This window comes from Motacilla alba, chromosome 7, assembly GCF_015832195.1.
Source record: "Motacilla alba alba isolate MOTALB_02 chromosome 7, Motacilla_alba_V1.0_pri, whole genome shotgun sequence".
Lineage (NCBI taxonomy): Eukaryota > Metazoa > Chordata > Aves > Passeriformes > Motacillidae > Motacilla > Motacilla alba.
The window spans coordinates 1,328,995-1,354,284 of NC_052022.1; the positions used below are offsets into that span (position 1 = coordinate 1,328,995).

Genomic DNA, 25,290 nt, shown 5'->3' on the forward strand with positions numbered 1-25,290 from the left:
CTCTCTCAGGGATTGGTTCCCAAGATGATTTTCTTCCCTTATTTTTATCCGTGCATCTTTTCTAAGAACTCCCAGGCACTGCCCCTGCTTGCACTGAGAGCTGTTTGTGGGATGAGCAGCGTTTGTTCACAAACACACCCTGGAGAATTCCCTGCTCAGAGAGGCAGGAGCTGAGTCCTGTGATCGTGCCTGAGAATTCTGGCTGATCCCAAAAAATCAGGGTCAGTCCCTGGCTTTCAGTCCTGCTGCTGAGGCTGTGCATGGACACCAAAAACACCTGAATATTTTGGCTCATCCCAAAAATCAGGGTGAATCCCTGGGCTTCAGTCCTGCTGCTGAGGCTGTGCCTGGACACCAAAACCACCTCAATCTTCTGGCTGATCCCAAAAAATCAGGGTGAATCCCTGGGTTTCAGTCCTGCTGCTGAGGTTGTGCGTGGACACCAAAAACACCTGCAAGGAGCCCCAAAATTTGTCATTTACACGTCAATCACTGGTTTCCATCATTTTTTACAGCCCTTTGGAGCTTCTTGCCCCAGTGGGTTGATTTGGGGTCACCTCAGGCTGGAAGTCAGCCTTTAAAAAGCCAAATCATATCCTGAGTTACTGGGAAATGCTGGCTTGCTTTTCCTTCTGAATCCCAGGCTGATCCATGAAGTCTCTGGAGAGAATCTTGCCCTGGGAAATCAGCCGCCCCACGGTTCCTGTTTCAACAGCAGTGCCTTCCTGGGACCAACTCAGCGATGAAACTGTAAAAAAATCTCATTTAGACTACAGCCTTGGTGACCCACATCCACCTCGGGCAGAGAAACCAGGCTGCTCCTTTCCGCCAGGAATTGCAGGATTTGGTGGCTGGAGCGGGGCAGGAGGGGGCTGGCCCCTGGGCAGGGCTGGCTGTGCTCGGAGCGTGCCGCTGTGAGCGAGGATGTGCACACCGCTGTGAGCGAGGATGTGCACACCGCTGCTCCTCCCGCTGCCTGGGAGGAGTGATGTGCCTGTAGGTGAAGCTCAGCAGTGGGAAGCAGGAGCTCCAGGTCCCGCTTCCAAATCTTCCTCGGATTTTATTCCAGCTCATCATCTCCTGATTTAGCTTGTTTTCCTCCGTGCCCTGGAGCTCTCTCCCCGGCTGGGAGCCGCTGGCGGTCGGTGCTGATGGATCTGGGCAGGGTGCTGGGCTCGGCTGGAGCTGCTTGCCCCGGGCATCCCCCAAAGAAAGGATCTTAAATCCCATCCCAATCCAGCCCTGCCATGGCAGCGACACCTCCCACTGTCCCAGGCTGCTCCAAGCCCTGTCCAGCCTGGCCTGGGGCACTGCCAGGGACAGCCCCAGCTGCTCTGGCAATTCCAGCCCAGCCAGGAATTCCCAATTCCCAATCTCCCATCCATCGCTGCCCTCTGGCACTGGGAGCCATTCCCTGGCTCCTGTCCCGCCAGGCCTTGTCTCCAGTCCCTCTGCAGCTCTCCTGGAGCCCTGGCTCCTTCCCCTCTCCAGGTGAGCATCCCCACTCTCTCTGCAGCTCTCCTGGAGCCCTGGCTCCTTCCCCTCTCCAGGTGAGCACCCCCAGCTCTCTCTCCAGCTCTCCTGGAGCTCTGGATCCTTCCCCTCTCCAGGTGAGCATCCCCACTCTCTCTCCCGGCCCGTTCCCGGCGCACAGCGGGGCTCCGGGCTCGCCCCCCGCCTGGAAGCGGGCCGGGGCCGGGGCCGGGCTCCGGGGCTTTTGCCGTCCCAGCCCCGCCCCGGGGCCGCCCCCCGCCCGCCGCCCCCTCCCCAGCGCGCTCCGCCCCGGCGGCGGCTCCGCTGCGCCCGGAGAGCGCCCGGGAGCGCCGGCAGCGGGAGCGCGGAGCCATGGCCGCGGTGCGTGCGGGGCCGGGGGCGGCGGGGCCGGGGCCGGGGCGGTGACACGACATTGACGCTTTGTCCCCGGGCAGGTGACGAGGGGCACCGCGACGCGCCGCAGCCGCCTCAAGCGCTCGGACGGCAGCACCACCTCCACCAGCTTCATCCTGCGGCAGGTCAGCGGCGGCGCCGGGCTCGGGCACGGCCGGGGGGCTCCGGGGCTCGGGCACGGCCGGGGGGGCTCCGGGGCTCGGGCACGGCCGGGGGTGCTCCGGGGCTCGGGCACGGCCGGGGGGCTCCGGGGCTCGGGCACGGCCGGGGCGCTCCGGGGCTCGGGCACGGCCGGGGGGCTCCGGGGCTCGGGCGGCTCCGTCCCCGTGCGATGCGCGGCGGTGCCGCTGCCCGGGGATGCTCCGGTTCCGGCACCGCTGGAGTTGCAGGCACCGCGGAGTTCGGGGCTGGGAGCGGCCCCAGAGCCCGGCTGCGGCCGGATAAAGGCACCGATCCTCCTCGCCTTGGGCTCCCGCTGACCCGCTGGGCTTCTCGTTGTTCCCTGGGACACCGGGAGATGCTCTTGGCGTAGGGAATGGGAGCTGAGGTTTTAGTGATCTCCTGACTTTGGGATTTCTGGGGGGAAATGGTTTTAAGTGTGTCACGAGCATCGGTATCTGAGGTTGGGGCTGCTCAGAGCTGCTTGCACGGCAGCCCCGTGCACTGCAGGAGCACTGGTAGCCAGCAGCGTGGTTCCTCCTGCTAACACTCCCCTTTTCCTTCTCTGCCACCCTTTTCCTTCCCTGCTCCCCTTTTCCATCCCTGTTCCCAGTCTCCCACTCGTGCCTGCCAGCTGTCCCTGCTCAGACACAGGCTGACATCCCGAGTCCCCTGAAGCATCACCCTCAGCTAAAAAGCGCTGTTTGCAGTAAATATGATCCATTTCATTCCAAGTACAGCGTGTGCAGCATTCCCCAGAGCATCAGCCTGCATCCCAGATTGCCCGGGGACTCCAGCAGGAACTGAAGGAGGCTCGGGGGAAGCGGAGCTGGGCCCTTGGTGGATCCAGGGACACTTGCCGTGCACGGCAGCGTGCTGTGCTCAGGACGTGGAGGTTGCTCTGTCACAGAAGGGGATTTAAATAAGCCAGGGAGGTTTCATTTGCCTGGTGGCACCTCCTTGTCACGGCCCCAGCCCGTGTGGGGCTGGCAGTCCCCGTTTCCAGAGTGACATGTGAGAGTCTCGGGAAGAGTCTGACGTTCAGGGTGATCTGAGCCGTGGAGGCTGGAGTTGAAACGAGGATAAATGAGCAGAGAAGGCAGTTTTGGGTTATGCTGGAGGGTTGTGGCAGCCGGGGAGATGCTGCCGTGGGTGCTCCTGGGAGATGTCCTGGAGCAGCTCTCAGCCTGGCAGGGGAGCTGCTTCCAGAGGTGGATTTGTGCTACCTGGGAATTCGGGCTTGGTGGTTTGGGCAGAGGGTCCTTGGCGTCACCTGGTGTCCAAGGGAGCGGGACATGACCTGGAATTTTGGAAGCCAGGCCTCTGTCTGTCTGGTTTTGGGGTCTCACTTCCCTCCTGAGCCCCCTGGGGGTCACCCCCATCCACACTGATGGGCCCTTCCAGTTAGGAACAGGAAAATCGGGTGATGGGATGTTTTCCCTGTCCTTTACCCTCCCACAGGGAAGTTCTCCCTCGTAACAATCAAGCCCTGCAAGCAGAGGTGGAACAGACAGTCCCACCAGCAGGGATCAGCTTCGGGTCGCACCGTGGTGCTTGTAGGGCTAATTTAAAAACAAATGGGAATTCTGTCGGTGAGATCTGTAATCAGTGTCCCAAAGGAGTTTAAATCTCTTGTAGATCTTGTATACATGAAAACCTGAGCCCCAGCTTCTTGCCCAAGCCCACAATACCCATGGAAATGATATCCTTGGTTTCCTTCTGTGCCAGGAGAGACGCAGCTCCCTGGGATTTGAACTCATTACTCGACTTTTCATTATGTTGCATTTAATTTCTGCTTTCCATCCATTGCTCAATCTAATTTAGGAAGGGAATAACGTTTGGAGGAGCTTTTGGAGTCGCATTTTTTTTGTCCACACCGTGTGGTGGGAAGCAGAGAGGGTCCGTGGGGTGTGTGTGTCCACAAGGACAGAGCTCCCAGCTCCAGCCTCTCCGTGTGGGAAGCTGGCAGTGCCCTCTCTGCTGGGGGAGATGCTGCTCTGGAGGGCACAGGTGGAGTCCTGTACTGCCAGGAACACCCAGGGGTGTGCTGGAAATCAGTGGGATGATGTTTAAACACCCCCAAAGGGAGTGGGGCCCCTGCTGTCCTGGAGTGGCTCCTCATGCAGATTCCCAGCTGCTGGGATGGGCCCCGAATCCGGGCACAGGCAAGGCTGGCAGCAGAGCTGGCACTGAAGGGGTCAAGTGTGGCCTTTGAGCAAGGAATGGGTGCACAGAACTGTTCCTCTGACGTGGCAGGTGCTGCTCAATTAGAGCCAAGAACCCCCTTAAGGGACAGGAGTCAATTATTAGACACTAATTAGGGCAGCTGGAAACATGTGCTTGTGATTCCACACCACGCTGGCATCAGAACTCCTCCTTGTGTTTTCTGGGGGTTTGTGTTCCCAGCCCTTGTGACACAGGAGTTGGTGTTTTCTCTTTGGATTCTGGCAGGATCGATTTATTCCCTGTGATTTCTGATCAGATTTATTTCACTGACAAAAGCTGTGACCTGTGCAGGACATCAGCAAGCACCAGAGGCTGTGTCAGAGCATCCACCACTTCCTGGGATGCTGGGGTGGAAGTTCAGCTTCCCTTTCTCCTCTTCCTCATTTTTCTCCTTTTCCTTCTCCTCCTTTTACTCCTTCCCCTCCACTCCAGGCGTCTCCTAGGGGAATATTTACACATTTTGCTTTTTATTGACCCAACTGCAGCCCTCGTGCAGGTGAGACTGAGACACCTCCTCAGGCAGGGGCTCCCTTTGGAATGTTCTCCCTCACACCTCAGGGTCAGGAGGGGCTGAGGGAGCTGGGAAGGGGCTGGAGAATCCCTGAGGGAGCTGGGAAGGGGCTGGAGAATCCGTGAGGGAGCTGGGAAGGGGCTGGGGAATCCCTGAGGGAGCTGGGAAGGGGCTGGGGAATCCCTGAGGGAGCTGGGAAGGGGCTGGGGAATCCCTGAGGGAGCTGGGAAGGGGCTGGGGAATCCCTGAGGGAGCTGGGAAGGGGCTGCAGAATCCCTGAGGGAGCTGGGAAGGGGCTGCAGAATCCCTGAGGGAGCTGGGAATGGGCTGGAGAATCCCTGAGGGAGCTGGGAAGGGGCTGGGGAATCCCTGAGGGAGCTGGGAAGGGGCTGCAGAATCCCTGAGGGAGCTGGGAAGGGGCTGGGGAATCCCTGAGGGAGCTGGGAAGGGGCTCAGCCTGGAGCAAAGGAGGATCCCCAGGGATCTTTTCCCTCTCTGGAATTCCCTGCCAGGAGGGCACAGCCGGGGGGGTCGGGCTCTGCTCCCAGGGAACAGGGACAGGAGCAGAGGGAACGGCCTCAGGCTGGCCCGGGGCAGCTCAGGGGGGATTTGGGGGCAATTCCTTCAGGAAAAGGTCTCCCAGCCTGGCTCAGCTGCCCATGGCACTGGAACCCCCATCCCTGGGGGGATTCAAAGCCCTGTGGATGTGGAACTTGGGGACAGGGGTCAGTGGTGGCCTTGGCAGAGCTGGGGATGGTTGGACTCGATGATTCCAGAGGATTTTTGGTACCAGCAGGGCCTTGTAATAAAATCTCCTTGAAGCATTCACAGGAATCAGTGGAAATCCTTCCCAGCTCGTGCCAGAGACTCCAAGTGAAGCCACTGAGTGTCCCTGAGCAGCCCAAGGACATTAAACTTCACACAAAACTATATTTAGACGTGCAGTTTATTTCTGGAGGTTTTTGCTGCTTCTTTAGAGATAGCTGAGGTTAAAGCCAATTTTCTTTTGAGACTTAGTTACACCTGGTGCTGCATCTCTGGCAGCACTTGTGCTTCCCCTTTTTAAATATTAGTTTTCCTGTGTAATGTTGAGAGGAAGAGAAGAGCAGCATTTTGTGTTACCAGAGCAGCTCTCTCAGGCTGTGACAGCACTTCAAAGGTTGAGGACATTGTGACAAAAGAACTTAGAATCTTTAAAAAGAGTTTTGTGGCCTTGTTTCCACGGGGCTCTGCTGGTCAGTGACCATTTCTTGATGAACTTTTCAAGGGGCAGCTGAATTCTTCCCAGAATTCTGCATTTTTTGGTCTCAAAATCCCTTTCTCAGAGCATCACCTGGGGACTGTGGTCTCCCCTGGAGGCAGATGCTGCTGGGAGCAGGGTCCATTCCAGTGGGAGCCTGCAGTGATCCAGGCATTCCTCAAAATCCAGCCCTGATTAAATGGATAACAATCGTGCCTGCAGAGGAGCAGAGCAGAGGTTCAGTAATTTAGCTCAAGATGAGCTCAATCCTGCCATGAGTCATTAATTTCTAAAATACAGCTTACTGTCATGGAATGTGATTATTCCTTAGGCTGGGCTCTTCTTTTCCTCTGTGAGCACTCAGGAGCTGTTTAAGCATTTGACAGGTGAATAAAAGGCTGAGCCCTCTCTCCCCAGAGCAGCAGCCCTGGCATGGCTGTGCCTCATCCCTGCTGAATCCAGGCTGCTCAGCTCAGCCAGCTCTCACCTCGTGCCATTTGATGAGGAAACGGTGGATTTAGTTTGCAAAAGTCAGGATTTGACTTTGTAAATCCAAATATTTAGGTTGAATCAAGGAGGGGAATTAAGGCTTGCAGTGAAATGAACGTTGCCAGGGTGTCTTGCTTGGCTTTCCCTCAGCTTTGGGGTTTTCTCCTGTGTTCAGCACCCCGGAGTTCACAAAAGCTTTCCAGAAGGGCCTTGCAGCTTTTGGGGGAAAGCAGGGTTTTGTGCTGATGTCACACAATCATGGAATCCTGGAATGGTTTGGGTTGCAAGGGACTGAAATCCCCTTTCATGCCAGCCCCCTGCCATGCACAGGTACACCTCCCACTGTCCCTGGGTGCTCCAGGGACACTTGGCCCTGTTGTTCTGTCAGTCCTCATGGCCTGAGGTCAATTCCAGGTGATTTTTGGGGATGGTTTTCTCCCTGCAGGGCAAAGGTGGGGCCACCCCGGTGGCAGGGCTACACAGGGACAACCCAAGGCAGGAATTCCCTGTGAAGGACTGGGGAGATTCCATGGAATTGTCCCCTGGCAGCTGCAGAGGAACCATCCCCCCAGAGCGGCAGGGCTGGGATTTTGGAATGGCTGCAGTGACCTCGGGGAGGAAATCCTGGGAAAATGAGGAGTGCAGCCCTGCTTCCCTACAGCTTCCAGCGTGGAAGGTGCTCACCTGGGCAGCTCCATGAGCCCAGGGGCTCCAGGACATGCAGAGGGCATCCCTCCACCAGCTCCTCCAGGATGCTGCCCGTGTGGATGAGGTCAGAGCCATGGGATGCTCGGGTGGGACCTCGCCCAGGGTTTTCTGGAAGGAAATGGATGCACTCGGAGCCTGCCCTTTGTGGAGCTGGGCCAGGATGGATTTAGGGAAAGGCTCTTCCCCCAGAGGGTGCTGGCACTGCCCAGAATCCCCAGGGAATGGGCACATTCCCAAGAGCTCCAGGAGCGTTGGGACAGCACTCCCAGGGATGCCCAGGGTGGGATTTTGGGGTGTCTGTGCAGGGCCAGCAGCTGCATCCATGATCCTGTGGCTCCCTTCCCACTCAGGATATTCTGGGACTCCGTGAGCCTTCACAAGGCTGAAATACCAGGAAATGAAATGGATTTTTCTTTTTGCTTTTAATTATAAAGCAAGGAGTAGGAAAATTGGCTTCTCTCCTCAGTTCTGTCACCACCAGGGCCGTGCTGGAGACAGCAGCCTTCTTCACATTCCCGTTTTTCCTCTGGAATGCTGCGTGCCTGGGAATCTCCGCGGCACCGGGAGGCTTAATTGAATGTTTCATCCTGTTCTAATTGAATCCCCAATTAAGCTCTCACTCGGTGCTCTGTCAGGAGGCGATGCTGTGTGTGCTGTGTTTGCGAGCACATCCCCACGGCCGCCGCGCTTTTCCAGGGAATTTTGGATTTGGGGCCGGGTTTGGAGCCTCCACAAGCTCAGGGGTGATGTCCATACTGAGGTGTCACCATGGTGCGGTTCCCATGGAATTGGGGACCGTCCATGTCCCCAGCACGGGGACAAGGCTGGGCTCAGTTCCCATGGAATTGGGGACCATCCGTGTCCCCAGCACAAGGAGGAATGCTGGGCACAGTTCCCATGGAATTGGGGACCATCCATGTCCCCAGCACAAGGAGGAAGGCTGGGCACAGTTCCCATGGAATTGGGGACCATCCATGTCCCCAGCACAAGGAGGAAGGCTGGGCACAGTTCCCATGGAATTGGGGACCATCCATGTCCCCAGCACGGGGACAAGGCTGGGCACAGTTCCCATGGAATTGGGGACCATCCATGTCCCCAGCACAGGGACAAGGCTGGGCACAGTTCCCATGGAATTGGGGACCATCCATGTCCCCAGCACAGGGACAAGGCTGGGCACAGTTCCCATGGAATTGGGGACCATCCATGTCCCCAGCACGGGGTGGGGAGGGCTGGAGCTCGGCAGCAGCTCCTGGAATTGTCGGGATGAGCAGGATTGCTGGTGGCTGTGGGGCCGTTGGGATTGTGCCTTCCCAAATCCAGGTCCTGCCGGCAGCAGATGTGCTGACCGGCTTACTGTCTCCATGGCAACCAGGCCGGGCTTTGGAGAGAGCCCAAAGTCACCCAGGAAAAGTCAGATATTAATAGAGAGCGACGTAAGGACGGAGAAAAAATAGGATTTGGCTGCTCCTCACCCCAAATTGGGGGATCTGGGAGCGATCCGTGTGCCTGCGGGGCTGTGGGTGTTTGTTTACGAGTCTGTGCAGCGTGACCTATAAAATGAATTCTCCTGAGTCGAGCAGTGTTATCCCAGGGAGCATCTCCGTGCTTGGAGCAGCAGAATGGGAGCAGGGTGGGAATGGGGGAGGTTCGAGAGGTGACAATGACAACATACCTTCACAGACAGGAAATACAGGGATTAAGAGTGTGTCGTGTAAATAGAAATAAATATGGATAAATATAGAAAAGATATAACCACATAAATATGCAGACACACAAATATGTAAATATATAAATATACAAATATATAAATATATAAATATATACATTTATATATTTGTGTATTTTAATATATTTATATAAATATATTTTATATATATTTTATTTTATATATTTATATATTTATATTTATTTATAAAATATATAAATATGCAATTATACACATATAAAATATATAAATATAAATATATAAATGTATAAATATATAAATATATAAATATGTAAATATATAAATATATATAGAGAGAGAGTCTGAATGCACAATGCTCTTGATGTCCCCCTTCAATATTTAATAGGCAAGAACTAAACAATGCCTTTACAAACATGTAAATATATACATATAAAAGCATATAAATATAAAAAATATATATAGAGTATGAATACACAAAGCTTTTGCTGTTCCTCTTCAATATTTAATAGATAAGAATGAAAAAATACCTTTACAGACATGTAAATATATATATATGGGAATAAATAGATATATAGGGTATGAATGCACAGTGCTCTTGTGGTCCCCTTCAATATCTAATAGGAAAGAATTTAAAAAATACCTTAACAAACATGTAAGTATATATATTGAAAAGGTTATAAATATATTTATATATGTAAATATATATATAGAGAGAGAGATAGAGATAGATACACATAGATATATAGGATATGAATGCATGATGCTCTTGCTGTCCCCCTTCAATATTTAATAGGAAGGAATTAAAAAATATATATTAAAAAGGTTATTAAAAAAATATATATATATAAATATATAAAAATTGATATATAGGGCATGATGCTCTTGCTGTCCCCATTCCTGCAAGGAGGAGCCTGGAATTCAGGAATCCTGCATGACCTGACCTGAGTTAAATCCAGGCTCCCCAGCTCCCAGTGCCCCCGTCTGCATTTCAGGCCCCGGGGTTTCTCTCCCAGGGGAGCCCAGGGAGGAGATGGGGGCTGTGCTGAGGTTTCTGTGGACACCAGCACACAGCCCAGGGGCTCTGGAGGCAGCAGAGATGATGACTGTGGGGGACTCCGTGCTCCAAAATGTTCTGTTGCTCTAAAAGGAGCAGAAATAGCTTTTTATCCTGAACCCCTTGGGTTTTGGGGGACCCACAGAGCTGGAAAAAGGAGAATTCCCGAATTCCTTTCTGTTGGTTTCAGGGTTAGTGGGGGAAGCCTGATGTGAATCATCTTCCAAACTGGCTTTAAAAAATAATCAAGCAGAGCTCTAGGAAAATAAAATCTAAAATTCTTGAGCCACTCGCCGTGTTGAAAAGATCTGCTGTTCAAAGGGGTTTTGGCTGACAGTCAAATGGGATGAAAAGAATCCCAGAATCCCAGGCTGGTTTGGGTTGGAAGGGACCTTACAGCTCATCCAGTGACACCTCCCACTGCCCCAGGCTGCTCCAAGCCCTGTCCAGCCTGGCCTGGGACACTGCCAGGGATCCAGGGCAGCCCCAGCTGCTCTGGGAATCCCACCCAGCCAGGAATTCCCAATTCCCAACCTCCCAACTAAACATTTTGGTGATGACTGATGGATAATTTGACAACTGAGGTAATTTAGAGAGTGGGAATAAGAACTTTCCTCTGTTGTTTTAATTTGTGGCTGCTGGTCTTGAGGTCTCCAGATAAAAAGGGATTGGGAACAGCAAGGCCTTGCCTGCCTTCCCCTTTCCCTCCCATAAAAATGGGAGACTTTCCTAACGGACAGGGAGGGAGGCTGGAGATCCCTCCTGGCCCCATTCTCTGCCCTGGTACAAGCCCTGTGGGTTTTTGGGACCTTTCACACCTCACCCCTTCCGTGGGAGGTGCTGCTTCCTCGAGGCTGTTGGGAATTTTGGTGCCAGCATTGCCGTGGTCCCTGAGTGTCCATGAGTGTCCCCACTCCGAGCCCCTGTGTCTGCAGGGGGACCCTGGAAGGGTTTGGTGACATCTGGGCAGGAGGCTGTGAAACACTGGAAGGTTCTGGGGGAAACACACCCTGCTGGTTCCACCCCTCCCATTCCCAGTGAACAGTAAACCCTCAGCATTCCCCTTCCCCGGCACTTCCACGATGAGCAGCACACTTCAGGGAAAACCTTTTCTTGTCCCAAACAGGGGATTTACCATCCTTAAGTGAAAGGATCCCGGCAGTTCGCAGCGCTCAGCTCTGGGCTGTGACATCTCCTGCCAGGAATGAGCTCTAACCTCCTCTTGGCTTTCTTGCATCCCATTTCTCCTGAGCTTTGTGCTTTCTGGGGGTCGCTCTCCAGGCTGTGGTTCCAGTGCTTACCCAGGCACTCTTTTCCCAGCTGACATCATTTTCCCATTTATCCCTGAGGACAGCAGGAGCTGCCCCCGTGTCTCCACGTCTCCACAGGTTTCTGCACTCAATGCACTTTGATATCCCGGCAAAAAAAGAACTCCAGTAAAAGAACTCCAGGCTGGAATTCTGCAAAAACCTTCTGAAAACGCTCCTTGGGAGGTCAAGGTGATCCTTTTATTGGGATAATTATTGGGATTTGAAGCAGCAGCAGACACCTGGATTTAAGGTGTCCCTTAAAAGAATCCCAACCACGTCCTGGAGGAAAATCCCAGTGACGCTCCTCACTTGTGACTCCAGTAAACCTTGACAACTACAGAGTTACAGGAGGATTTTCCAAGCAAATCCCATTGTTGATTTGGATTTGCATTTTGCTTGCCCAGGTTCCTGTGGTGAGTTACATTCTCCACTCCTGCCTCAGGGGCTTAGGGACCTTCTCCTGGACGGGACCTTCTTGGGGACAACACGTGACATGTAAATGTTCACTCCCGTTTTTGTGAAGTGTTTTTGGAGCCTTTTATGCCAAATTCCCTCCACGCTTCAAAGCTGACAGGTGGAATTTTTGTAGCAGGCATTAGCTGGGGATTTTGCTCCTTGGGTGATCTCCTCTGAGCAACGGGAACTGATTTTCCCATTACCGTTCCATAACCTGGTGGGATTTTCTTTCCCTCCTCTCTTTATTCATCAGAGAGGGATAAAAACACCCTCAGCACTTGGCATTTCTCGGGCCTTAATGACCAGGCGAGGTTAATGGCCCGAGATGATGAAACCCCGGCCAGGCATTCATCTTCCAGGAGCCTGCTGGCAATTAGGGCTGGAATATTCTCCTGCTCCTTTGGCTTCGAGCAGCTTGGGCCAGCAGGAGCAGCTTCTCCTCCCTGTCCCTGCTCCCCACACCTCGGGGTTGGGGGAGAAAAGCTCCATCCTGTGGGACAGCAACTCTGCTCTGCTGTGGATGAAGATGTGTCACCTGGGGGTGGCAGAGGGGACAGCTGGTGGTGCTGGGCTGGCTGGGAGGAGAGGGATTCCAGGAATTCCAAATGGAACCCGCTTCCTCGGAGGAGAAGGAGGTGTGGGAGAGGCACAGGAGTGAAGAACGAGCTGGGGTTAAGGAAGGTGGGGAAGAGGAGGTGGCAGAGCCAGAGGCACGGTGGGAGCAGGGGAAGGATCCTTGTGGGGTGAGTCATGGAATTGCTAAGGTTGGAAAAGACCTTCAGGATCATCCAGTCCAACATCAACCAGCACCACCACCGTGGTCTCCACTGTCCCCAGGTGCCACCTCCAGGGATGGGGACCCCACAGTGCCCTGGGCAGCCCATTCCAGTGCTTTACAGCCCTGCCCATGAAAAAGCTGACACCAACATTGAACCCAAACCTCCCCCAGCCCAGCCTGGGGCTGTTTCCTCCCCTGCAGCTCACGGCCCTGCTCCCCTTCCCTCTTCCTCCTCCTCCGAAAGCTCCCTCTGGCCTTGCCTTGGCTGTCTGCTTTTCCCAGTGCCTCTCTTTCCTCTGCACTGAATTCCAGCAGCTGCCTCATTACCCACTTTTGTACCAGACAAAAAGAGTGGGCAGAGGGGAAATCCCAAATTTTTACTATAGTAACTAGTTAAATTCGGATAAGGGCGGCGTGTGGGTTTTTTGGGATTTATTTTTTGTTGTTGTTTGTCTCTGTTTTTCCTGGGAATGTTGTTACTCTCTTTGATTTCCCACTCTGAGTGCCACAGCTTGTGTTTGTCCCTTAGAAGGGACAGTGCTGGGACACTCCCTGCCCAGACAATGAGAGCTGCCCAGTGGACAGGGCGTCACATCAGCCAAGTGAGGGGAACAGACTGAGGGATAAAAACAGAGCTCCCCAGAACCTGGCAAAAACCAGGGGCAGGGGAAAAAGTGAGAGGAAGGAGAAAAGGAGGGGGAAAAAGACCAAGAAAGGGGAGGTGGAATCTGTCTCTGGTTTGTGTGCAGAGTCTGTGAGCACAAAATGTGGGTAGTGGCCCTAAGGAGTGGGTGACTCTTTCATAACTCATCTTCTGTCACTTCATTCCCCCATTCTCTGGTGTTCTGGAAGGAAAATTGTCCCTTTTCCTTTCGGGAGCAGTTGGGTGTGTCCTAGCCACTGTCACTGCTCCTGGAGCAGCTTCCTGTGCTTTGATCCCCTTCTATCTTTTATGTTCTTCCTGGTTTGGTCCTTTCCCTTTCCCTTCCTTTTCCTTTTCCTTTTTTTCCTTTTCCTTTTCCTTTTCCTTTCCCTTTTCCTTTCCCTTTCCCTTTCCCTTTTCCCTTCTTTCCCTTTTCCCTTCTTTTCCTTTGTCCCTGCAGAGTTTGGGTGAGGATTGGAACAGAAGGTGGCCCCAAGGGGACAGCAGAAAGGCCACCAGGAGTCACCTGCTGCCACACGATGCCCTCTCCATGGGCACTCTGCATGCCCAGCCTCTGCCCCTCTCCTTTTAACAAGGGATTTTTCCAGGGATGTAGTTCATGGGGTTTCTTCAAGGCACTGAGATTGTTTTGACTTCAGCACGTGGTCCCTGTTCTCTCAGGGACCAGCCCTTCACAAAGGACATTTCCTTGGCCCCAAAGCCTCACCAAAGCCCACCCAGCCTGGCCTCGGGCTCTCCCAGGGCTGGGAAAGGTTTCCTGGATTTATTTCATGCACTCAAGGACTCTTCTGCTCCATCCACAAGTGGGGGAGCAGCTCTCATGATAAATCTCTTGATATTTTAAACTTCTCCACGACCTGGCTCCTCTCTGTGCTCAGTGCCGGTGCTTTAGGAGAAACTTTTGTGGGTTTCTGTAACCTGTGCTGATAAATAACTGAGAATCCCCCACAGCCTCTCAGCTCTCCCAGTTCCTGGCACCCCAGCTTCACCTGCAAACCCTTCCCCTTCCTTTTCCCCCAGATGCCTGTGATGGGTAAATGAGAGGCAGAGAACCAGGAGTTGGGGAATCACAAGCTGGTGTAATTTATGCAGGAGCAGCGTGGGGGAAATTGCAGCCCACTCCTGTTCCACATAAATTATGCATGTACCTCCTTGGAAATAGCTACAGAGGGGGTTCAGGGTTTTTTTGGCTAATGAATCATGCCCTGAATTTCTACAGTACCTACATTGACTCAAATGTCTCCTTTTGGCCCCACCTTTCTTTTTACATCATCTCTAAACTTTGGCTGAACTCCCAGCTCCGGATGCTTCTTTATTTTCCTCACAACAGACCCCTTCCTTGAAGAATTCTGAAGAATTTCCCCTTTTCCTTGAAGAATTCTGAAGAATTTCCCCTTTTCCTTGAAGAATTCTGAAGAATTTCCCCATTCCTTGAAGAATTCTGAAGAATTTCCCTTTTCCTTGAAGAATTCTGAAGAATTTCCCCTTTTCCTTGAAGAATTCTGAAGAATTTCCCCATTCCTTGAAGAATTCTGAAGAATGTCCCTTTTCCTTGAAGAATTCTGAAGAATTTCCCCTTTCCTTGAAGAATTCTGAAGAATTTCCCTTTTCCTTGAAGAATTCTGAAGAATGTCCCTTTTCCTTGAAGAATTCTGAAGAATTTCCCCTTTCCTTGAAGAATTCTGAAGAATGTCCCTTTTCCTTGAAGAATTCTGAAGAATTTCCCCATTCCTTGAAGAATTCTGAAGAATTTTCCCTTTTCCTTGAAGAATTCTGAAGAATGTCCCTTTTCCTTGAAGAATTCTGAAGAATTTCCCCTTTCCTTGAAGAATTCTGAAGAATTTCCCTTTTCCTTGAAGAATTCTGAAGAATTTCCCCTTTTCCTTGAAGAATTCTGAAGAATTTCCCCCTTTGGAAAAGGGGCTCCTGAATTTGCTCCCAGAGCCTTCCATCTTATGGGCTTTCCATCTGGAGCTTTGGAGAACTCCAAAGAGATCCCTCAGCTGGTTTTGAAGGATCTGTGGGAATAAATGAGAGTTTGGGAAGGTGCAGGCTGCTCTCGTGTGCACACATCCATGGATTTAGAACCTTTGGAGCTGTGGCCTTCAAGCCAAGGCCCTGGGCAACACGAAACCTTTGGAAGTGAGCAGGGAAATAAAGGAATCGGAAGATGTTCCTGAAGGAAGTGAAGGATGCTGCTGGCCACCCTGTATTTGGGGGTGTAAAATACAGATGTAATGTTGATCTTTCCGCAGGCTGAGGGGGGATTTAGAGGAATGCTGTGTGCAGCCCTAGGAATTATCCATGAGGAGGATCTGGGCTGGGATCCGAACTCCCCCGCTGCGGCAGAGGGAACATCCAGCAGCAAAATGGAGAAGGGCTTTGGGGAGGGAGAGGAAGGTGAGGAGAAGTTGTTTGGAGCAGGAGAAGATGGAACAGCTTTGGACCTAAAATCAGCCTGCTCCAGGGATACAGAACGCTGTGGAAAGGAGGAGTGGAAGTGTGATTTTCGTGGTGATGAAGGAGCGGGTGGAGCGGCGTAGGCACCACCAGAGGGGTGGAATGAGGAGATGCAGGGGGGAGGATCATGGAAATCAATCCCCAGTCCTGGAAAACCATTTGGATTTTGCCACGGATGCGGCAGGCAGCGTTTCAAGATGCTAAAGCGAGACTCTGGGAATGGTTTATTGTCTTGGGTGAGGAGCCTGCCTGGGCTATATTTAACTGCTCTCGTGTGTGCTTTCATGAGGAATCCGTGCAGTTTCCCCCGTTTTGTGTCATTTTTTGAGCTCAATCATTTCTGTTCTGGTGGAAGGTGCCGCTGCCCGTGGCAGGGGGTGGAACAGGATGAGCTTCAAGGTGCTCTCCAGCCTGGGCCTGTGACTCAGTGCCACACGCAGCTCCTGGGTGGCAAATATCAGAGGACTTCGGTTCAGGCCCTGGCCATATGCTAATGTAAAATATGCTAATGAGCAGCTAACGAGGATGCTCTGCCTGAGTTCAGCATCAATTCCCTGGGGTCTGGGGAATTTCAGCTGAGTCTGGCTTGGAGAGGGGTAGCTTTGCTCTCCACAGCAGTTCCAAGCTGTGCCTTTCTCCCATTCAGGTCTATTATTAGAACCTTTCCTCGGCACAATGTATTTTAATAAATCCCTGGGTTTTTTTCCCATTCAGTTCTATTCTTGGAACACTTTCTTGGTAGGGTACATTTTAATACAACCCCAAATCAAAATGTACTGTGCTGATGGTTGCTGGCTCCCCAGCCTGCCCTGGCAGGACTGTGCCTCTGAACTGGTCCTGCTGTGTCCACCCACTGGTTTGGAGGGCGTCAAATCCATTCTTTCTGGAAAAGCCCTTTTTGGGTTGTACCTAAAAGGCAACATTTTGGGGTGGGACGAGCTTGCACAATTCCTATGGAAGCAAATTACTGTGCAGAGAAAAAAACCCCAAATTTCGGAGCATGACTGGAAATCTGTGACCATCTGGAGGGAGAAGCCTGCAGGGAGATGTCCGTGTGTTCATCACAGATGTTCATCACCACCCCTGACACAGCAGATCCCAAGGGATCCCAGGGGTCTGCCTCCCTGACTTCCACCCTGGCCCTGGCAGCTGGGACTTGGTTTGAGCTTGAGGGGGTTAAGCTGGGCTTGGAGAGCATCTGGCACATCTCCAGTTTGCTGTGGCCATCCCAGAATCCCAGGATGGGTTGGAAGGGTTAAAGCCCATCCTAATCCACCCCCTGCCATGGCAGGGACACCTCCCACTGCCCCAGGCTGCTCCAAGCCCCAGTGTCCAGCCTGGCCTGGGACACTGCCAGGGATCCAGGGGCAGCCCCAGCTGCTCTGGCAATTCCAGCCCAGCCAGGAATTCCCAGTTCCCAATCTCCCATCCATCCCTGCCCTCTGGCACTGGGAGCCATTCCCTGGCTCCTGTCCCTCCAGGCCTTGTCCCCAGTCCCTCTGCAGCAATCCTCCCCACATCCAGGAGAGCAGCCACAAACACCCCTGTGTTTCCAGCAGGAATCCAGCAGCAACAAATATCTTCCAAAATGTAAAGTTTTGACCAAAATAAATCCTGTGTCTTCCCTGGAATGAGGGCTGGGACCATTTGGGCTGCGGAAGCACAGCCATGGGGGATGCTCCTGGTTTGGATCCTGGTCCTGGTTTGGATCGTGGTCCTGGTTTGGATCGTGGTCCTGGTTTGGATCGTGGTCCTGGTTTGGATCGTGCTCCTGGTTTGGATCCTGGTCCTGGTTTGGATCCTTGTTCTGGTTTGGATCCTGGTCCTGGTTTGGATCCTGGTCCTGGTTTGGATCGTGGTTCTGCTTTGGATCCTGGTCCTGGTTTGGATCGTGGTTCTGCTTTGGATCCTGGTCCTGGTTTGGATCATGGTCCTGGTTTGGATCGTGGTTCTGGTTTGGATCCTGCTCCTGATTTGGATCAGCTCCTGCTGTGGATCCTGCCTCTGGTTTTGATCCTGATTCTGGTTTGGATCAGCTCCTGCTTTGGATCCTGCTCCTGGTTTGATCAGCTCCTGCTTTGGATCCTGCTCCTGGTTTGATCAGCTCCTGCTTTGGATCCTGCTCCTAGTTTGGATCCTGGTCCTGATTTGGATCCTGGTTTTGATCCTGGTCCTGGTTTGGATCAGCTCCTGCTGTGGATCCTGCTCCTGGTTTGATCAGCTCCTGCTTTGGATGCTGCCCCCAGCCCTTCCCTGGCCGTGTTCCCTCCCTCAGCCTCTCCGATGGAATGCAGGATTCCTGCACAAGCCCTTGGGCTGTTGTCTGATCCCCCAGTGCTCCAGCAGGGCTGGGTTTGGTGGTTGTTGCTGCTGCTTTCTCTCTCGTGGGGCCCCGGAGGTGGGACTGGCTCCCACGAACAGCAGATTGCTGCACTTTGTTTGCGTTGCTGCTGTCCTGCTTTTCTGTGAGTCCTTCCACCCTCGTGCCTTCAAGTGAAGCATTTTGTAGGAACACACAGCACTGAACTTCATGGGAATGAAATGTCTGATCCTAGAAAAAACAGGAGCAGTGTTTATAAGAATGTCAGACCATTGGGACATGTATTCACTACACAGAAAGTCACTAATTCCCTTCTAAAAGCCAATTTTCACAAGATTCTCCTAATTCCTTAGTCTTCCTTCAAGCAGGACCAACCTGGTGGTGAGCCCAGGTTTTGAGAGGAATTTGTGGGAGTCTGCTCCCAGGTTCCTGAGCAGTGTCAGGATGAAGATCCTCTTGATTTACTACAAGGAGTCTCATGGCTGTCAAATACACCGTTCCCATTTCTTTACAAGCTCCAAGATCCATAGGAAAATCTTTTTCCATGAGATTTGGAGGCAGGGCAGTAATTAAGAAGAAGAATCCCATGCCCGGCGTGCACCTGCACACTTAGGTGGCAGCAGGAGCCGAGTTTCTGGGGTGAAGCTCTGCAGTTCTGGTCCAAGCCACAGGATGGGGATGTTGGATTGAGGCTCGCTGCAGCATCCCGGTGTTCAGCACCGACTCCTCACCACTCCAAGTCCTTCTCACAGTTTAAATGTGGGGTTTATGTTTTTTATATCTTTGTGTTTTTCTATTTTTCAAAGTCCTGAGCACCTCAGCTCGGGTACAAATACCACAAACACCATGTGAGTGATTCCCAGTGTTGCTCCTGCTGATTGTTGGGGAATAATTTGCAGTGCTGGATGTCTGTAAGAAGCCTGGGTTATCCCAGGAGAGAGGAGTTGGAGGTACAAGGAATGCTGCTCCCAGAAATTCCTGATTGTTTTAGCCCAGGTAAGACAACCATGATGCTCTCTCTTGCCTTAAATGTGAATTTCTAGAATCCCAGAATCCCAGGATAGTTTAGGCTGGAAGGGACCTTAAAGCTCATCCCAATCCACCCATTCCATGGGCAGGGACACCTCCCACTGTCCCAGGCCAGGTTGGACAGGGCTTGGAGCAATTTCTGACAGTGGGAGGTGTCCCTGCCCATGGCAGGGCCGGAATGGGATGGGATTTAAGCTCCCTTTCAACCCAAAATATTCCATGATTATCTGATTCCATGATTCCCTTTTTTGTCCTTCTATTTACCCCACAAACCAATACCCCACAAAATAAAGCAATGTTTTATTGTGATTGCCACAAAGCCCCCGTTGATTTCTCTCATCTCCTCTCCTCCTCTGGTTTATCATAAAGTTGTATAAAAATATTTTGTCCTGAGAGTAGAGGATGGGAATTCCAGCACTTTTTGTTTTCAAGGAAGAAGATTCCACGTTGTCAGCCCACAAACATCTGTAAATCCCCAGTGGGTGCTGTGGTGGGGTGCGTGGTGGCACTGCTGAGATTTGGGGTGATGTAGATTAAAAATTGGGGCTTTTTAACGACAAGATCTTGGATTTTCTTCCAGATGAAACTTTTCAAAAGGAACAGGCGAGGGCAGCCAGATGTGCCAGTGGAAGGGACCCCCTTTGTGCTGCTTTGGCACCACAGACTGTGAGAAATGTGGTAAAAAGAGCACTCAGGAGGTGCAGTTTTCCCAGCTGACTGGCCCATCCCTTGGTGTTCCACAGGGAAAGGTCCTTCATGGGGAAAATGAAGTTATTCCCCATCCTGCCCTTAGGATTTCTCTGGGGAGAAGCCCCTGCCCTGTTGTCTCCCTGGAAATAAGACTACGTGGCTGTGTCTGATCACAGCTTGTCCCCAAAAAACATCTTCCATGTCCAGCTATCTACTCCCTAATACTACATTTTATACTTACAAATTACATATTTATACTTATATAATTTTTATATTCTATTCTGTATGATTTATCTTTGTATATTCAATTTTTTAAAAAAAAATCCAAGTTTGCTTGGAAACTTGCCCATGGAAACCAGCAGAGGAAAAGGTCTCCCAAGTTCTTCTCTGTGGTGACTTTATAGATTAATAATTAAATACAAAAAATTAATTTATGATTTCTACTAAATCTCCTGGGAATGTGGGGTGGGGCTGTCTGCTCTCCTTATCCCAGACTGGTGGAACTGGGAATGCTGGGGGGAATCTCGGAGCTGGCTCAGCCTTTGGTTTGTCTTCTCAGAGCCCTAAGAACGTTCTGCTGATGTCAAATCTTTGCTCTCTCCCCCTCACGTCGTGGAGCACGGGGAAAATCTGGGAAAAGCTCTAAAGATGGAATAATTCTGAGTCACTGAGACACTAATAAACACTCCCACACGCTGGCAGAGCTCAGGTTTGGTTATCCTAAATAACCATAATTGCTGAAATTCGTCATATTTGGTGATTTTTGGGTTTGTTCACTAAATCAGGAGCTTCAGCAAAGCTCCAGCTCCTGAGTCAAGCTGGGAGAAATAGTAAGAGAATATTTATTTATTCCCTTTGCCCAGAATTGTGCAGCAATTATGACAAAACAAATTTATTCTGGGTTCTGCCGATTGCCATGGAAACCCACATGGAAAATAGCAGTCCAAGGCCACTTAGCATGAGAAATCCAGAGGGCTCATCCCCGATGAACTGATTCATGCTCTAGATTTTGGGAAAGAAACCCTTAAAGTGGAGCCATTTCCCTGGCCAGTGGCAGCTCTGGTGGGACAGGGGGAATCCTGCCAGGGCAGGGAGGGGATGCTCTGGCTCAGGGAGCCTCTCTGGGACTCCCAACCTGCTGATGGCACAACTGAGCCGCCGCATTTTCACTTTTCCAGCAGCAATTAGGGAGGGAGGACCAGTGGCTGTGGCGGGCAGGGTTGCCAGCTGGGAAGGGCAGGATGTTTTCAGGAGTTTCTGGAAGGCAGAGCCGCCAGTGCTGTGCTGGAGCTGCGGTTTGGGGCTCTGGGCTGGGACACTCGGGGTGTGGCACCCCCTGGGCTGGGGGGATCTGGTGCAGGTGGGGTCTGGGAGGGTGTGAGGGCTCCAGGAGTGTAGGAATTGATTTAGGGATTGTCCTGGAATCATTCGAGTTGGAAAAGGCCTCTGAGATCACCGAGTCCAGCCATTCCCAGCACTGCCCTGTCCCCAGTGCCACATCCACAGGGCTTTAAATCCCTGCGGGGATGGGGGCTCCACCTGAGCACCTTTTCCTGAAGGAATTGCCCCAAAATCCCCCCTGAGCTGCCCCGGGCCAGCCTGAGGCCGTTCCCTCTGCTCCTGTCCCTGTTCCCTGGGAGCAGAGCCCGACCCCCCCGGCTGTGCCCTCCTGGCAGGGAATTCCAGAGAGGGAAAAGATCCCTGGGGATCCTCCTTTGCTCCAGGCTGAGCCCCTTCCCAGCTCCCTCAGGGATTCTGCAGCCCCTTCCCAGCTCCCTCAGGGATTCCCCAGCCCCTTCCCAGCTCCCTCAGGGATTCCCCAGCCCCTTCCCAGCTCCCTCAGGGATTCTGCAGCCCCTTCCCAGCTCCCTCAGGGATTCTGCAGCCCCTTCCCAGCTCCCTCAGGGATTCTGCAGCCCCTTCCCAGCTCCCTCAGGGATTCTGCAGCCCCTTCCCAGCTCCCCCAGGGATTCCCCAGCCCCTTCCCAGCTCCCCCAGGGATTCCCCAGCCCCTTCCCAGCTCCATTCCCTTCCCTGGTCATGTTCCAACCCTCAGGAGTAAAAGCTGCCCTCATTTGTTCCCAAACCAGCTGCTTTGGAGCCACTTTCTCCCTGTGTATATTCATTTTTAATGCTGTAGCTGTGATTGTTGAAATTTGTAGCTGCGATTTTATTGAAATCAAAGAGAATTTTGTTTTCCCCACTTGTGCTGGAGAAGCTTCCAAATGAAAGCTGGGATTGATTGATTGATTGATTGATTTCTGATGTTCCTGTGTCTCCAGAAATGGAAGTGTTGAGGAAAGCATCCCGTGTGAAAGCTGAAGGGCTTTGTCACCCCGTGCAGATTGTGCACATCACGGGTGTATAAATACGAGCGCTGTGCTCTGAGTCACTCCGGGGGAGCTGCAGAGGAAGGGAGTCCTGGCAGAGCCTGCCTGGCTTTCATGGATCCCCAGGAGTCTGGAAAAGAGCTCTGCCACCGTCCAGCCCCCTGGCCAAGCAGCTGGGACTGAGCTCTGTGCAGGGAGCGAGGCAGGAGAGCTGAGGCAGGGAATCACGGAATATCCACAGGGAAAGGGACCTGTGGGAATTTTGAGTGAGTTAGAGACAGCACCTCTGAGTTTTCTAGATGATGAGGTTTATTTTTCTTCTGCACAGGCAGGAAGGGTGAATTTGGCTCCCACCTTCACTGCATGGCTCAGAGGGTCCCAAGACCCTCAGTTACGAGACTTTTTAAGGATCTATTGACCAATAAAGCACTGCCAACAAGGAGATTGATGCTTTTGGCCCAATCCTTAAATATTTTGTCTCATGGACTCATGTGTAAGCTTTCTTAGCCAGTCCTGTCATGACACCAAACCCACAGTGCTGCTTTCTGAGCTCCTTGGTCACCTCTGTAACTGCTTTTATTTTTTCTATATTTTTAACTCTAACACTCTAAACTTTCCTTAGCTTAATGTGTCTCTGCTTTAAACTCTAAATCCACATTCTTCTAGCACCTGAGTTTGGGAGCCTTTTCCAAGGTCTCAGATCAAATCCTGTGTTTAATCCTGAAGTTTGGCTTCCAGGCCCAAAGCTCTGAGAGTTCCCTGCGTTTCAGATTCCAGCAGGGACCCACAGGATCATTGACCTGCCTCCTGCACAGACACCCCAGCAATCCCAATGCCAGAGAATCCCAGAATCCCAGAACAGTTTGGGTTGGAAGGACCCTAAAGCCCATCCCATCCACCCCTGCCATGGCAGGGACACCTTCCACCATCCCAGGTGGCTCCAAGCCCTGGCCAGCCTGGCCTTGGGCACTGCCAGGGATGGGGAGCCCCCAGGTTTTCTGGGAATGCTCAGTGAGGTTGAAATGTAGCTGCAAAATACCAGCAGGGTTTGATAATTCCCTTTTTTATCCCATCTCTAAGGCTCAAAGCAGAGCTGGAACTCGAGTTTGGGGGGTTTCCCTCTGCCCAAAACCCTGATGTGGGAGCTGCTTTGCCTCCCCTCCCCACTTCCCCCAAACCATGTGGTGCCCCTGTTGGGAGAGGTTCTTGGCATCCTCTCCTCCCTTGGCCCAGTGCAGGGCACAGGGGAGCACAGGACTGGCTTTTCCCACTTTTTGGTGCCATTTCCTCCTCCTGGCAGTTTGTTTTGTGTGATTTGTGGTGTTTTGTAAGAGCAGAGGCAGGTTGGCAGTTCCGTGTTGTCACCCAGACCACAGCTTGTCATGTTTTGGGTTCATTTTTTGGGTGACTGGCCCAAATCCAGCCTGGGCTCACCAGCCTGTTTGTCCTGCCCGTGTGTCTATTCAGGAGTGCTGCAAAGCAGAGTCCAGCTCTCCAGAGCTGCTAATTAATGCACCTCCATTAACTGGCACTTCCTTCAGGTGTTGGACTTCAACCAGGCCATCTGAAGTAAGGAAATGACACTGTGTGTGAAGCATTCCTGGGCCACAAATGGCCGTAACCTGCTTATTCCATTCATTAGATGTATTTTTGGGATCTATAAATTGATTGGGTGCACTGGGAATGACTGTGAATTACCTGTGAGGAGGATTCTGGAACCAGACACTGCTTTTGGGTTATTTGCTGGTTTTTTTTGTGGTGGGCAAACGATGCCTGTGAGTCTTGCAACACAACAGCTTTGTCTGGAAATGGCTCCTCAGATTCCTCAAGCTGAAGTTTAATCTGCATTATGGATGTTGGGGAGGGATTTTGGAGCTATTGTCTGTCAGTGCTCAGCAGGGAGAGGAGGAGTTGTCGGCAGTAGAAGGAATATTCTCATTAGCCCTTCATACCTGCTCATTGGAGATAAAGGCATTAGGAGTCTGCTTTCAATTAGAGCCGTTTGGCATTTTAAGGAAATGTTTTCCTGGATGTATCAGCCCTGGCAAGCTTCACCTTTAGAGCTGGATATTCCCAGTTCTGAGCACAACTCAGCTCCGTTGCTCTGTCACCCCTGCCCTCCCCACCCACCCACCACCGCCAAGGTTTAGGTGGGCTCTGCAGAAGATGAATAAACCCAAATTACCTGCACGAGGAGGAGCTCGGGGCTCTCCAGTTCCGTGGGGAGAGCGGGCGCGCAAGCGTGTGGGCAGGAATGAGTCCAGGGACAAAAGAACCTGTGAAATCCTTCATGCCTGCTTCCTGCTACTGTGAAAAGTACTGAAGACGGTTCATGAAAACTCTTTTATTTTTATTTTTTCCCCCATGACTAATCCGTAAAGCTGCTGTGGTAAAATCCCGTGGCTCTAGGGGTGTGTGAGTCCAGCCTGAAGGACCATCCTGGCACAGACACATTTCATGAAAAATCCTTTTGCCAGGATCTTTCTTTCCTGAGGCTCCTCAGCTTCTCAGGAGAAAAAGATCCCGGCAAAAGGATTTTTCATGAAATATGTCTGTGACACCATCCAGCCTCTGTGGGGGTCACCTCACCTCAGATTAAGAGCGTTTGGCCCTTCCACACCTTCCATTAGGCAGGGTCAGGGCTATTTATGGATTTTCACAGGGGACTCGCCCCAGTTCCTTTTGCTGTAGCACATTCCACGCGTGGCTGCGGGGTTTCAGCCCCTCTGCAGTGTTCAGTGTGGTTTCTGTGGTTTCAGTGATGGCTCTGTGTGGTTTGGGGCTGGGATGGAGCTGCAGCCTTCCCTCCTGCAGTGCCCTCCTTCATCCCCCAGGATGCAGGCTGGATCCCTGGGCTGGGCTGGGATCCAGGCTCAGTGGGGAGCAAAAGGAGCTCAGCTGGTGTTGGGGAGGGTTCTGCATCCTTGGGAAGGGGTGAAACACTGCAGTGGGGTGGGACTGGGCCCCTCCCCTGCCACCAAAATCTGACTCAGCTGTGGAGAGGAGGCAGAGCCAAAGGCTCAGGATCTTCCAGTGGAACAGTTTTCCCAGAAACTCAGTCTGGGGTGAGTGAGAAAGAGCAGCGGGCTTTGCTGGTGCAAGACAGGGAAGGTTTTGGGTGGGGTATTCCTCGTGGGAATCAGGAAAACAGAATCTTCCACAGACACAGGAGGGTTTGATCTGCAGCCTTGGGGGATTTGATATAAAAATACAATACACAGACATTAAGCAGAAAAATCCTAAACTTCTGTTTCCATTGTTGTAAGTAAGAATATGGTGTAAATAAATGAGA

General features: G+C 52.1%; 1 protein-coding gene across 5 annotated transcripts in view; it reads left to right on the plus strand.

Annotated features, from left to right (window-relative positions):
- The first annotated feature begins 1,776 nt into the window (after positions 1-1,776).
- Positions 1,777-25,290, plus strand: part of CACNB4 (calcium voltage-gated channel auxiliary subunit beta 4) — an 82,426-nt gene continuing 58,912 nt past the window's right edge. For all 5 annotated transcript variants that reach the window (XR_005257564.1, XR_005257566.1, XM_038142572.1 and 2 more), the window contains exons 1-2: positions 1,777-1,854; positions 1,929-2,012. Coding sequence is in view for 3 of the 5 variants with exons in the window: in XM_038142572.1 (XP_037998500.1) it covers positions 1,846-1,854; positions 1,929-2,012 (93 nt within the window). In the remaining 2 variants the exon portion in view is untranslated. The remainder of the gene's footprint in view (positions 1,855-1,928; positions 2,013-25,290) is intronic.